This window comes from Saccoglossus kowalevskii, chromosome 1 (genome assembly GCF_978046115.1).
Source record: "Saccoglossus kowalevskii chromosome 1, keSacKowa6.1, whole genome shotgun sequence".
In the NCBI taxonomy this organism is placed as follows: Eukaryota; Metazoa; Hemichordata; class Enteropneusta; family Harrimaniidae; genus Saccoglossus; species Saccoglossus kowalevskii.
In genome coordinates, this window is record NC_140641.1 from 7,050,834 (window position 1) to 7,065,983 (window position 15,150).

The window sequence follows — 15,150 nt, forward strand, 5'->3', positions numbered from 1 at the left end:
TTCCCTTGTAATAATATTATTTCATCCCACAACAAGATATATGTTTAACGTTCAACATCCTCAAACCAAAAACAAACATTTTCTAATTCTACCATATGTGGCGCACTTTAGGAGAAATCAAGCGTTTGAAGATTGTTGAATTTAAGCATTCAAGCTGTAATTATCGTTAATGATGTCATACAAGACTTCCAGTTTACAGTAAAAATTCCAATTACCCCCCCCCCCCCCGATGTCTGAGATTAAAAGAGACCCCTTAACCATTCCCAACCACTAGAGGGCATGCATCTTAAAAGACTATTATCTGTTATATTGAATTGAAAACTTAATACTACTAAGCTGGATTTTGAGATGTATGTGGAAATAGTTATTCTGATATACATATGTTTGTAACTTTCAGAGTGAAGGATCATTATTAGCTACTGGATCATACGATGGTTTTGCCAGGATATGGTCAACAGATGGTAGACAAGTAACTACATTAGGGCAGCATAAAGGTCCTATATTTGCTCTCAAATGGAATAAGAAGGGCAATTATATTCTTAGTGCAGGTGTTGATAAAACTACTATTATATGGGATGCACACTCAGGGGACTGTAAACAACAATTTCCGTTCCATTCTGGTGAGTATTGTGTGTGTTACTATGCTACAAGTATAGTTGTTGTTGCAGTCACTAATGCATATAATTTGTACATGTGTGCGAGTCTCACATTTTGTGTCTTGTTCCTACAGCACCAGCATTAGATGTAGACTGGCAGTCCAATATTAGTTTTGCATCGTGTTCCACAGATCAATGTATACATGTTTGTAAATTGGGAGTGGAGAAACCAATAAAGACATTCCAAGGACATACAGTAAGGACTGACTTCATTGGCTAAATAATCATTTCTGTCTGCTTTCTGCACCATTTTCACCAATCAAATTGACTGTCACTTAACTTTACTATTGTTATCATTTTAGAATGAAGTTAATGCTATTAAATGGGACCCAACTGGTTCGCTCCTTGCATCATGTTCAGATGATATGACATTGAAGGTAATTATTTACTAATACATTTACAATTTCTTGGTCGGTCAAATATTGATTAAAGAAAGTGGAATAGTTGTTGTTTTTGTGACTAATTCTGTGATGTGGCTTCACTGGTTTCACATTACTTTCTCGTTTTTATCTAGATTTGGTCAATGAAACAAGATAGTTGTATACATGATCTACAAGCACATAATAAAGAAATATATACAATAAAATGGAGTCCCACGGGTCCTGGTACAGATTATCCTAATCAATCACTTATGTTAGCTAGGTAGGTTATTGCATTCATTCATCACAAGTATTCAGTGTCTGTCTGTTTGTTTGGCATCACTCTCCTCAAAGTAGTTTTTGATTGGCAATTGCAATTCCAATGATGTGACAAATGTAATATTCTTTGATACTCTCCTCTATAGGTTGTCCCATTTATTTACCTTCTGTGCATGTTCATTGATTGGTTGGCAAGAACTGACTGTCCACACGTGAAGATAAAATAATGGCATTGTAAATTGTGCTCCCATTAACCTTTTCACCACCAGACTTTCTTGCCCAAATTTTTCTGCACTTTTTTTCTTATATTCTTCAATATTTCTGGAAATGAATCCAGACAAAATTTGAGTAAATTTCCAGTTTTTACTCAAAAAATTTGGCTATTTTTTTCTCAATCTTCTGAAAGCAAGTGCAGACTATAAACATGACTATTTTGTGATGAAATGAGTGAACTGGTGGTGAAGGGACAACATTGTAACAGATAATGAGCTTAGTGCGAATCAATGACCAAAAGTGTCAACAAAGGACATCACAATGCGATTGCCTATCACTAGCAATTCTCTCATCTAGCAAATACACTGCATGAATACCTCCCTTAACTAATGTGTTTATTTATTTGCAGTGCTTCATTTGATTCCACAGTACGGTTATGGGAAGTAGAGAGGGGTATTTGTATTCATACGCTAACAAGGCATCAGGAACCTGTGTACAGTGTAGCATTTAGTCCTGATGGCAAATATTTAGCTAGTGGTTCATTTGATAAGTGTGTTCACATATGGTCCACACAGGTGAGTTTGTTTATATGAAATGCTCATCAGGGCACACACACACACTGTCACATGTCATAAAGAACTCATATTGTCCAAATAGATCAATAAAACTATTGAATATCACTGAGTATTTTTAAGATTGCTCAGTTTCAGTATTAAGAATTTGTTAATTGTTATACAATGAATAATATTAACATTTCTTTGTGTTGGGAACTACATTTTGGGATGATGGGTTTGTGTGTGACAATGACATGGCCAATTTTCATTCAAACTTAATCTAAATGTTTTATTTTTTATATTAAATATACCGTACTTATCCGGGTAAGAGCCCATGCCTGGACAAACTCCCACCCCCCACTTTTGACACAATAAAGAAGTTGAGGTCATATCCAGGCACACGCCCAGGGGGTCTTTTTCTACACAAAAAAATAACAAAAAAATTATTTTCTATTCGTTGACTGTGGTTGTATTAACAGTTGACTTTCTTGAAGTCTGTCGTGATGCTTATAAAAATTCTTTAAATATAATTGTTAATTGCCTAAAACAAGTGGGGAACGCGAAATAGCTGTGACAGCTTTCTGCCTTCAGGGCAGGGCGTTCACCGCTGATTTTTTTCAGAAGCATAACAGTCAGCAAGTCTATAAAAATATATATTAAAGCAGAAACGTAAATTTTTTTTTTTTAAATATGTCGTGGCCCTAAAAAGGGCTGGCTGTTTGGTTTGTGCTTCCTTAGAAACAATTCAAGCAAATCGTATAAGGAGAACCGCTAGGCAAGTGTCGCACTCATTCGGCTTTAGTGTCGTCGACAATGAAACCAATGTTGCAATATTGTAGCAACCCGTACCTGAGAGAGTGGTTGAAATCACGTTAAAATATTTGCTAGCAGCTTGCGAATACATAACTAGGTCCAGCAATTTTGCAATGTCACGCCGAAGACTGCCAACTTTTTTACCATCTTTCATCACCGCTATTGCATTTCTGTCATGAAAACTATTCTTATGTCGTTGGATAAAAAAAAACTTCCTATTTCAAGTCCACCGCGATATCCATATAGTGAGACATTCCAACCGCCGGAACTTGCTGAATGATAACTTTCACCGTGATTGATAATCTTCGAGTCTGATAAGAAAGCAATGTCACGATTTGACCTTTATGATGAAATACTAGTAGTGATGTCATTCTTAGCCAATCAGTAAAGCAGATGCATAAAGGTCAAAGATGATTGCTAGACTGTAAACAAAAGCATCGTGTGCCATCGCAGCAGAGCAACCCCGTTTTTCTTGTCTCTTTATTGTGATTAGACATGAATGAAAAGTGCCAAGCTAACAGACTGCAAAATCCGTGGATTAAAAGTGCTAAGTATAAATTGTGTGGGACGATATCAATGAACTTCAGGAAGAAGTTGTAGGGATTTTGTTCGACGGCTACAGTGACGCTAACTTTGACTTTGAGGGTTTTGAGTTTGACGAAGATGGCAATGAACGTACAAATAAAGATCTGAGAAGTTTTTTTCAAACAGCTATGAATTTTTATAATTTTTACTGTGTAAATTTGTAAATTATTATTGATCTTGTATGACAGTTGATTCGTAATTTGTCGAGACTGGTAATCATTTTACACAGTTTAACCCCTGACATTTTAATTCATTTTGAGTTCACACGTGTTTGTCGGCGGGAAAATCAGAATTCAAATGATTCCTCACTGTCGATTTTTATTATTTCTGGTTTATTTGTCACATTATAAGCAATACATTAATTTTGTTTTACTTTTAGTGTTGCATATTGTTTATTAATTTCCGTTGCATGTTTTCATTTGCCTTTCTATTCCCTGCCGCAGTTCGATCTGCGATCTGCAAACGACCACCCCTATTTTTTTGGCAATTTCCTATGTTCAGGACCTTGGGCTTATACCCGGATAAATACGGTATATTGTTAGTCCCTGTTTGAATGAAGTTTTTGTTTTCTTCTTATAAACGTGATACCATTCATAGTTGCATGTATACTATAACACATTATTGTACTCATTGTTACGAAAAGTAAGCTAATTTAGCCAAACCTGCACTATTGCCATTGGTTGTAGAGACTGATTACCACGTTTGATTGTCTTTTTTAGACTGGTAGTCTTGTACATAGTTATCGTGGTACTGGTGGAATTTTTGAAGTTTGTTGGAATTCTAGGGGAGATAAAGTTGGTGCCAGTGCATCTGATGGTTCAGTAAGTACCGAATTAATTCATTTGAATTGATTCATATCTGTAGTTTGCTGTTCGGCTATTACATGTAGTTTGGGAGTGTGTTTACATCTACCACAAACTGTCAATGATGAATGAAGTCAATCATCTAGACTGACATGTGCTTTTTTTCTTTACAGGTATGTGTTCTTGATCTTCGGAAGTGACAATGCTGCATCTAGACTAGTATTCATATTTTAAGTTTATTTTTTCCCACAATTGTATACATTTGCTTAGATTCGGCCATTTTTGCCTCTACATATTTAGCTCCGCTGTCGACTTTGTCGAGCGGAGCTTATCATATGAGTGATTGTCCGTCGTCGTCGTCCGTCGTCGTCGTCCGTCGTCCGTGTCAATGTTTTACTTTTTCGACTTCTTCTTGAAAACTACAAGCCTGAATGCTTTGATACTTGGTGTATATGTACCTTGGGTAGACCTCTCTTAGGTTTGTTCATTTCATGTTGATATCTTCAATTCTCTAATTTTGGTGAATATTTTTGTAATTTTTGGTAAAAAGTGATATTTTCGACTTCTTGTTAAAAACCGCAAGTGCAATTGCTTTGATATTACATATATAGGTACTACATGTGGACCTCTCTCAGATTTGTTCATTTTTTAATGATATCTTTAATTCTCTAATTTTGGTGAATTTTTTTGTCATTTTTGGTAAAAAGTGATATTTTCGACTTCTTGTTAAAAACTGTAAGTCCGATTGCTTTGATATTATATATATAGGTACTACATGTGGACCTTTCTCAGATTTGTTCATTTCGTGATGATATCTTCAATTCTCTAATTTTGGTGAGTATTTTTGTCATTTTTGGTAAAAAGTGATATTTTCGACTTCTTGTTAAAAACTGTAAGTCCGATTGCTTTGATATTATATATATAGGTACTACATGTGGACCTCTCTCAGATTTGTTCATTTTGTGATGATATCTTCAATTCTCTAATTTTGGTGAATATTTTTGTAATTTTTGGTAAAAAGTGATATTTTCGACTTCTTGTTAAAAACCAAAAGTTCATTTGCTTTGATATTACATATATAGATACTACATGTAGACCTTTCTCAGATTTGTTCATTTCGTGATGATATCTTCAATTCTCTAATTTTGGTGAATATTTTTGTCATTTTTGGTAGAAAGTGATATTTTCGACTTCTTGTTAAAAACTGCAAGTCCGATACTATACATATTGTTCATTTTCTAATGATGTCTTCTGTTCTTTAATTGAAATGTGCATTGCTAACAGCGGAGCTATCTCAGCCGACAGGCTGCTTGTTTTTAAAAGTATTGTCTGTTTTGACAAAGATATTACCTGGGAGTTTCAAAATAATTCTTGTTTTGAACTGATATTTGAAATTCAGGTAAATTTCCAACTAAGCTACATATTTTTTAAAGGTTCTATACGACTCCAATAGTGTTTGATTTATTCTGTTAACTCAATGGCACACAGTGGCAATCTCATACCAAATTAACATGGTAGCACTCAACAATGGCAACCATGTAACGAATAATAATAAGAGGCATTGTTAACTCAGTCACACTCAACAATGGCAATCACATACTGTAAACAGATTAATTATTCACTGGGTTTTAATTTCACTATTTTCATGACAAGTAAAATCTGCTAAATTAAATCTACATGAACTTGTAAAATAACGATAGATTGTTTTCCTGAAATCGCTCAAAGCATCAAAATAATGAAATTAAATGTTAGTGAAAATAAATGGTTTTACAGTATCAAATAAAAATGAGCCTAGTGTGTTTAGTTTCTTGCCAGAGTGCAGTCACAGAATGGTGTTTGTTCCATTTTTGAATCTGTCTAATATGTTGTAAATTACCTCCCTAAAATGTCTGAAAATTTTCACTGATTTATTAAAATAAAAAAACAGAAAATGTGATTAAAACTTGTGCATTTGGTGTTAACAATTACTGAATGCTACTCAGATTAATGAAATGATTTGTGATGGTTTATATTGACACTGGTTTCCCATGCTGTTCTGGATCTGTAAACATTTGTCTTGCGCATATTGCACAGACTACTTTCAGTTATGTTTTTGTCAACTTCGCCTTTGTATCATTCCGTTGAGAATTTTCGTACTACGTGCCAACAACCAAATCGACCTAATCTAGGTCACAGTTCAAATTGGGATTTAAGTGAAGTATTTCATAGTGTGGACTTACATTTTTAGTGAGATTTGCATACCAATGTTTTGTAATCAGGTGGTTAATAACAATGTGAAATATATATAAATTTTTTGTTGGGGGTTTTGGAGGTTGACTGAAGCCTCCTCACTTTGTGATATGCCCTCATTAGTATTTCTCCTGTGGTAATGTTACATGTATTTGTGACTATGCTGTTAACAAGATAGCATTCTTTATTTACGCCTAATATTGGCCTACCTCATTGTTTCCCCCCCCTCCCGGCATCTTTAATGCCCTTGTAAACAAAAGTATAGTTATCAGTTACCTATGGGGGCGCTTTATCCTATTACAAAATAGAAATTTTGATTTTTGATTTTGTCTATGAATGAGTGTAGTCTTGTCAATAGGAAAACTGTATTTAAATTAAGATTGACATGCTGTTGGGGGGGGGAGGGTTACACATCTCGAGAGTATTTGGTATGTACAAACTTTTGTCGTGTAATATAATGTTAGTCATGTTGCTTTTCAAGTTTTTGTTTGTTTTATCCTTTCTAAAGTTCTTATGTTGAGAGGGTTTTTTAAACTTAAGAGAACATTTCCATATAAAAAAAAAAATATTTTGAAACATAAGATAAAAAAACTCGCTAGAAATTTGTTAAAGTTTTAACAACATGGTTTCAGCATACTGCTGCATAGATTCAACATTGACTGTTGCCAACAATTCTCTCTCTCACTCTCTGGGATTTGCATTCAGTTATTTATTACTTTGAGGCAACACTTTAGTATTGTGCTACTGACAACGAATGGATTGGACAACTGCAATGCCCAACATATGGACAGGAAAATGTAATGCTACATTAATTGATACAATATTGCAATATACTAGTACATTGTTTCTTGTTCAGAGTGTGTTCTCCAAGACATCAATACAAGGCTAACATTATTCAATCGTGCAAATACATTTGCTTATGTCCCTGGTATGTGAAAGATTAACAATGTGTACTGTAAAATCTGTATTAGTGGCAGTGCCTTCTATTATGATAAAATACAACAGAGGGAATGCGGCCTCTATTTAGAGCATCTACATGAATGAAGAAATGGATTTTCCTTTCCTCAATTATTCAAAAAGCATGGATACAACATCTAATACAGATTTTAAGATATTTAGCAAAGCTACAACTTGAACACAAAATAGCATCTGTTTGGTCAATTTTGTTGTTGTACACTCAAAAACTGTGCCACCAGTAATGAGTTTGCTATATGGTCCTTGTAATCACAACCAGAGTTGGATACTACCTGTCTATGCCTTGTTGAATCCTCTGAATGAGATTTAGACTTTTGATACCTGGTAGAATTCAACTTGGGCAAAGTCTTATTGCTATTGCCCTGTACTAAACTCAAGGCTGCTAATGACATAGGCAATAACAAATATGGGATTCCCCCAGTTTACAGCACATTCTTAATAGAACTAATTGATGGCAGCTGTTTGTACATTGGGTTTATATGCAGTTGTGTGTTATTATTTGATCTATCCATGAAATGGAAATGTAGAAATAGTCTTCAGAAACCTTGGTTAAAATATTGTGGATTGATTGCATAAAATGCCAATCCAATGTGCCCTTTGACATTGCTCAAATCTTAAGTGTTGGACTGCTATAAACATGTATGGTAGTATAGTAACAGTATTTCAACCAAGTTTTCAGACTTAGTATTCTCCACTATTGGTTTTCTTTATAATCACTTGTTGCTTAATATATTTTTATGTGAGCAAGCCCTCTATTTTGTATCACAACAAACCTTGATTTGACCTTTACACCCCTCCCATCCCCTTGATTGTTTGTCATCTACTATGTAGTTGCCGTGACTCTTTCTCATGAAGTCGGAATAAAAATTGCTATATTTTCATATAGAGAATTCTGTGCGCTTTCCTTGCTTTATCATTACTTGACCTTTGACTTGGTTCAGAGTTTCAAATGTCATTCGTCAGTGAATTTGGGAATATTTTGTACAAACCGTTTCACAGATACTGTATGGCTGAAGTAAACAGTGGAATTACTTTCTCACTTCAAATAGTATTTGTATGCTCCATATGTACTCAAATCTATTTAAATACAGTAGAATACTTTTTAACAGAACCAATGATTCAGCGAATTGACCTTTTTCCTATATTTTGACATTCAACCATCAAAAATCATTGAAAATAAATTCCATACAAAATGCCCAAAAATTCTATTCAGGCATAAAAGTTATATATATATATTGTTTGCCCCAATTTACTGTACAGTTCACTGAGTGACCTACTGAAGACGATGGATATAATTTGCATAATGATTGAGGATGCATAACATAAATTAGTTGCTTGATGCACCTTGTTCAAAATTGACGAGTTTAGACATTCTCAGTCAACCAATTTTTTTACTGAATAAAAGTTCTATATTTGTATATATTTGATAATAAATTATGAAACTGGCTGAAAAATGTATCAGATATAATCTTATGATTTTGAGTTATGCCATGTGATCATGGACACATCCATGAAATGTAGTCTAAATAGTGGACCGACTTGCATCTCCATACCTAAGAGGCACAAAATGTTCAGATTCAGAAACTCAAAGATTTTTTGAGATGTAACTGAAATTATCCAATCCCATTTTTTTTAAGTGTTTCACAGGAGCTCCTGTAACGGGATCACATGCAATATCATGCAACCAGTGAGCTGCATGTATAACCATGCTGATCAATTTGGTAAAAGAATTGAAACAAAGATCTAGTCTTGTCAAAAAAAAAACACTTTCTTAATCTGTATAAGCACCAAGTAACTCTAAAGTAAAACAGAAATATGGCAAATAATGCACATAGTCATAACACTTGTATTTAAAGATTTTATTACAAAAAAAAGGTTTTATGCATATATACTTGCCAGTGTCTCACCACTTATTATTTATACCAGGACATATCCACATATAATATATATTTTCACATTTACAATTTATTATGTAATTATTAAAAAAAAAAATTATGAAAAGAATTTATGTAGTTTACAATGTGAGGCTATGACATTAAAGACATTATATTTTGAGTTGTGTGAATATTTGCATTCAGCGATGAAATTCTCCGCATCGGTAATGATATAAATCAAAGACATTGTCTGAATATCATGCTGGTGACATAATTTACCTCAAATGTAGGGAAAGTTAAAATGAGTGTAAATGCATTTTGTTTACTTTTTTTTTTACTGGATATGTTATTAATATTATATAAATAACCATCCATCCATCATGAATGGGTTGTTTTAAAATTGCATTAAGTAGTTTGACCTGCAAGTTAATAGCCAATCCTAGCCTGCTATTTAGCACTAAAGGTTATGAATTTTTTTTTTTAACGAGTAAATATTTACCTGACAAAGAAGTGAACCGAGCTAATGTTAGTCTGCCCTCTAGTGGCTAAACCTAAAATACTGTTGTTTTTTAGAAATGTATCATGTACATTTTAAATAAACTTCTATAATGCTGTTATGAATAACAAAATTCGAAAAATAATAAAATAATATAAAATATTGTTTGTGGCATGATAAATGAAGTATTTCTGAGCTGAGTTCAGCTTTCAGAATTACACCATGAATGTGAATGCATGATTCATTAAAAAACCTACATATATGCTATTGCTGTAAAACAAAACAAAAAAGGGGCAGAGAAAATTATTATATATCATGGATATTAACAATGAAGACAAAGCAAGTATTGAAATGACAAGTATTAAGAACAACAAGCAAACAAACGTATATAATTTATATGAAAAGTATTTTTTCACCAACATCAGCATTTTCTCTGAATATATATTTGAATTTAAAGATTTCATATCAAAGTTTTCTCTCTGAATATATACACATATTATCTAAATCATTTGTTTTCACTGATACATTTATCCTAATGATTGACAGTTTGTTACAAATGAATAAAAATAAGGCATTGCATTTGTATTAGCTGGTATAGTCTCATCATCGTTATCTTTTAATTTTCCCGCTTTCCAAAGCAACTGACATATTTTGCTAGTTTAGTAAAGTCGGCATTATAGTAACAATACTTCAATATCTTGATATTAGCCATTTTAGCGCCAAAGTCAACTTTGTCTCTTTTCAAAAATGAAAATCCACGTTATTTATAATTTTTTTTCAAAATTTTGATTGTCTTGGAGACCTGTAGTCCATATGGTCCAAAATTAGATAAAAATGTAGCACAAAAAAGCTTGTAGGATGGATTTCTAATTGTCTCATCAATTATCCAATTGCGATGATTACATATAATTGTCTAAAATGATGTTAGTTTCTCTGAAATAGTAAGATTATTTTAAAATGGACAGAAGTGTGAAAAAAATCCAAATTACACTAAAGAAGTTAAATTTCTTCTTGCCAACCATTTTGATCATTAGAAATACTGCTGGTTAATGGGAAGCGTCTTTTTACTTCTTCTAGCTCTTCTTGCGTGTCTACGATCTTTATTTCAAATGGACTTCCTGGTATGTGTTTGTCAGACCACCGCACCGATAGAGTGTATTCTCCGACTTCGGTTGGATTGTATTTCACTAAAATTGTTCGATCTTTCTGATTGTCTCTCGTCATTTCCACTTTGAAGGCACCTGGGAAAATAATATTTTAACTGAGCTGTAAATACAGATTGTAAGCTGAAAATTAAAACTTATGCTTCCAGGCTAGAAAAGACCACTCAAAGTGGGAAATGACCTCAGCTCCCAAGTTAAAATTGTCGAACACACGCACGAACACAGACGCAGCTTTAACACATATACACTAACTAATAATATAACCTTCTATGTTCACCACCAACCTTTTGGTCCATGAATTCTAACTTTTAGTTGTCCTGCGCCAGCACCCCTTGTTTCACACACAAATCTACCATTATATGTTGCTAGGATACCATGCTCCATTCCTGTTCCAAAACACTTCACTTTAGTTGCATCTGGAGGTCCAGCGACACGAACAATAAATGGACTCCCTATTAGAGAAAAGAAATAACAAACAATTAAGCTACCATTATAACTTAGCACCAGATTCCGATTACTCTTACCATATGGTTGTATTTGATGCTATTGCTCACAGAATCCTAGTACTAGCATGGTTAATGTGAACTGTCTCAGATACTTTCATGGTGGTACCCAGTTCTTAAGACAAGATTAGAAAGACACAGTATTTGTTTAATGACTTGTACTGACCATTGATATGGTCTCCTCCATATTTGATTTCTAACATATGTCTTCCCGGTTCTTCAGGTCGTAGTGACATTGTGAAGGTGCCATCATGGTTATCAATAACATCGACATCTGTAATGTTACGAGGTCCCATACAACGTGCTGTTAATTGACCTACATGAAAACAACAATTGTCTATATTAGTATTTTAGTAAATTCACTAATTACTGAAAATTGCAAATTATTATTGTTTTCAAAAAAAATTAAAAAGTTCGGCATGTTTCTATGACAACACACCTGGTCCAGCATCTTTAGTGTCTATGACAGCTCTGACAGGCTGACCTACGATTCCTTCCCGGACACCAGCACCAGTGACAACAACTTTACCAGCATTCGCCGTCTGCGCCACAGACACTTTAAATGGAGATCCTTCGACCTGTCTGTCCGACCACGTTAAATGCAATAAATAGGCACCTAGTAAGACAAATCATCTCTGTCATTTTTTTTTTTTGGGTTATGTCAAAGGTTATGAAACAGTATCACAAGATGTTAACACTGGGGTAATGAAACAATCATGGCCATGTGATTGTATTTTTGAGATATAAAGATTTGATATTTAATAATTTACTGTACACGACCAATATAAATATACATCAGTATAGTAGGCAATACCTGCAACTAGTGGTGTGTACTTTGCTCTGTGTACATCATTACCAATCGGTGTAATCGTGATTGGGACATCGCCTTTTAGTCCACTCATTGTACATCTGGGTTCACCTAACATAGAGACAAAAATACATTACCATAGAGAACCTACCGGGGGGGGGGGGGGGGGTGTATGTCAATATGAAATATATCATAAAAAGAGAAATGTACATACCTGGTCCAGCCAGTGAGCCATCAATTATGAATTCACTCTCATCGTTTACTCTACCATATTTCAATCCTTTGCCTGAACACAAAACTTTGGAGTGATCTATTGGTAGTACTTCACGAGAGGCCATGGCTTTATACGGTGAGTTCTTGGTTGGAAGCCCAGACCAATACAAATGCAGTAAATGCTCACCTGTAAAATAAAAATTATTCACATCAAATATTAATAATTTACTTTATTTCAAGATAAAGTTTTTCATAATAATAAAAACATACAAATTCATATTTGTTCCAGTGAGTAATTATAAGTCGGCAGCTTTACAGCAATTCCAGGCACTGATTTGATGCTGAAGTAGTGCTAGATATATATAACATTCTACAATAGGTTACACACTTTGTTTTCACATTTACATAAGTTGTTACCAGAAATATAAATATCGGCTGCAAATCAGAGGAATGATTGACAGATATCGCCCACAATGTTTTCTATTTTTGCTACAAAGTGCAATGCCCCCAGACTTTGTGGCACGTCTGTCTTTCAGTCACGTTTGGTCAGTCATTGTGTCGATTGCGTGTCTACAAATCGTCATTTGTCAAAGTTGTTTAAACACCACAAGGGAGAAGCAAGGAGTTGAAATGAGAACAAAATTTTAACACTTTTGAACATGTCCGTATGGCAATTTATGGATGGGTAAATTCTATTATTTTGAATGTCAGATGTAAAATAACTGTGTATATAATATATTGTCAGAGTTATCAGAGAGTTCATTTCAACCAAATTGACCAAATCACTATTACCAAACCCACCTTCTTCATCAGGTACAAATGATGCATCATATGTGCCATCACTTCTCTTGTCAAGATTCATTGGTCGTTTTGTTCCATTTGGACTCTGAACCTCAGCTGATAAAGCACCTACATGACACAAATACATTATAGCCAAATCAAGCCAATAAGTCCTTTATAAATGATGAATTAATAAAACAATGATACAAGATAAAGCTGTAAGTAAAAGTTTGATACAAAACTTTGATCAAAATGTTTACCTGGGGCATCCTGCATCAAAACATTACAGTGGCATAATGTATTTCTTACCTGGGCCCGCTTCAAAACATTCCAGTGGCATACTGTATTTCCTGCCCACAGTCAATATAATACACCCACTTGAATCCATCGCTGGTACTTTGTCATTGACACATCGTACTTTCCTTGGATCAATTATCTTTGGATGAAATGGACTTCCTACAAAGCAATACAAGTAATACAATTGTCTTATGTCTTCAGAAATTGTTTTCAACTGCATATTTACCTCTGTCATTTAAATTAAGAATATTAATCCTAGTAACATTATATTAAATTGAACATAGAGAAACATAAATTGATGTTTAAAATTTGCTTGCAGCACTTTATCACATATAGGCACATGTTAATTTATTTACCTTGAACATCGTTTGTTGCCCAGAGAACCTTGATGGTAAACATTCCAGTTTCCACAGGAACATATGTCACCTTATATGTGCCATCAGCATTAGGATCCACACTGCATTTAGCAATAGAATTTGGTCCTAGTAGAAAATGTTAGTGTTAAAATGACATGAAATCATGTACACATTGCCCACCATCCACACATTGCTTGCTATGCACACATTGCCCACCGTCCACACATTGCTTGCTATGCACACATTGCCCACCATCCACACATTGCTTGCTACGCACACATTGCCCACCGTCCACACATTGCTTGCTATGCACACACTGCCCACCATCCACACATTGCTTGCTACGCACACATTGCCCACCATCCACACATTGCTTGCTATGCACACATTGCCCACCGCCCACACATTGCTTGCTATGCACACATTTCCCACCATCCACACATTGCTTGCTGTGCACACATTGCCCACTGTCCACACATTGCTTGCTATGCACACACTGCCCACCATCCACACATTGCCCACCATCCACACATTGCTTGCTATGCACACATTGCCCACCGTCCACACATTGCTTGCTATGCACACATTGCCCACTGTCCACACATTGCTTGCTATGCACACATTGCCCACCATCCACACATTGCTTGCTATGCACACAATTCCCACCGTCACCACATTGCTTGCTATGCACACATTGCCCACCATCTACACATTGCTTCCTATGCACACATTGCCCACTGTCCACACATTGCCCACCGTCCACACATTGCTTGCTATGCACACATTGCCCACCGTCCACACATTGCTTGCTATGCACACATTGCCCACCATCCACACATTGCCCACCATCCACACAGTGCTTGCTATGCACACATTGCCCACCATCCACACAGTACTTGCTATGCACACATTGCCCACTATCCACACATGTGACAGCACTAATAAAATTAGCATATTTATACATACATATGAACTGACTGACCTTCCACCTGTACATTTAAATCTCCTTTTCCAGCCATCCTTGGATCTACAGTGAATGACGCTGGTTGTCCTTCCTGACCGTTGTGCAATCCGTCACCGTGTGTTGTTACCTTACCCGCATCAACTACTTCCAGTTTCACTGGGTCTTCTGTTAGATCATAAAATTTAAGACATACTTAAATATCAACATAGAAAAAATGTCACAGATGTGCA

The 15,150-nt window shown here is 35.0% G+C and overlaps 2 protein-coding genes across 3 annotated transcripts in view; one reads left to right on the forward strand and one right to left on the reverse strand.

The window, feature by feature from the left end:
* The window catches only part of LOC100368910 (F-box-like/WD repeat-containing protein TBL1XR1), a 46,046-nt gene extending 37,690 nt beyond the window's left edge, over nt 1–8,356 (forward strand). Inside the window, exons 7-13 of the mRNA XM_006823373.3 lie at nt 398–620; nt 731–852; nt 959–1,033; nt 1,171–1,298; nt 1,917–2,082; nt 4,179–4,280; nt 4,436–8,356. Coding sequence (XP_006823436.2) covers nt 398–620; nt 731–852; nt 959–1,033; nt 1,171–1,298; nt 1,917–2,082; nt 4,179–4,280; nt 4,436–4,462 — 843 coding nt within the window. The 3' untranslated portion in view covers nt 4,463–8,356. The remainder of the gene's footprint in view (nt 1–397; nt 621–730; nt 853–958; nt 1,034–1,170; nt 1,299–1,916; nt 2,083–4,178; nt 4,281–4,435) is intronic.
* Nucleotides 8,357–9,310: 954 nt separating this feature from the next.
* Nucleotides 9,311–15,150, reverse strand: part of LOC100369791 (filamin-A-like) — a 47,138-nt gene continuing 41,298 nt past the window's right edge. For both annotated transcript variants that reach the window (XM_085498635.1, XM_006823377.3), the window contains 10 exons: nt 14,939–15,085; nt 13,957–14,082; nt 13,613–13,759; nt 13,325–13,432; nt 12,525–12,710; nt 12,317–12,421; nt 11,942–12,118; nt 11,669–11,818; nt 11,284–11,451; nt 9,311–11,077 (listed from right to left, as the gene is read on the reverse strand). In XM_085498635.1, coding sequence (XP_085354761.1) covers nt 10,836–11,077; nt 11,284–11,451; nt 11,669–11,818; nt 11,942–12,118; nt 12,317–12,421; nt 12,525–12,710; nt 13,325–13,432; nt 13,613–13,759; nt 13,957–14,082; nt 14,939–15,085 — 1,556 coding nt within the window. In that variant the 3' untranslated portion in view covers nt 9,311–10,835. The remainder of the gene's footprint in view (nt 11,078–11,283; nt 11,452–11,668; nt 11,819–11,941; nt 12,119–12,316; nt 12,422–12,524; nt 12,711–13,324; nt 13,433–13,612; nt 13,760–13,956; nt 14,083–14,938; nt 15,086–15,150) is intronic.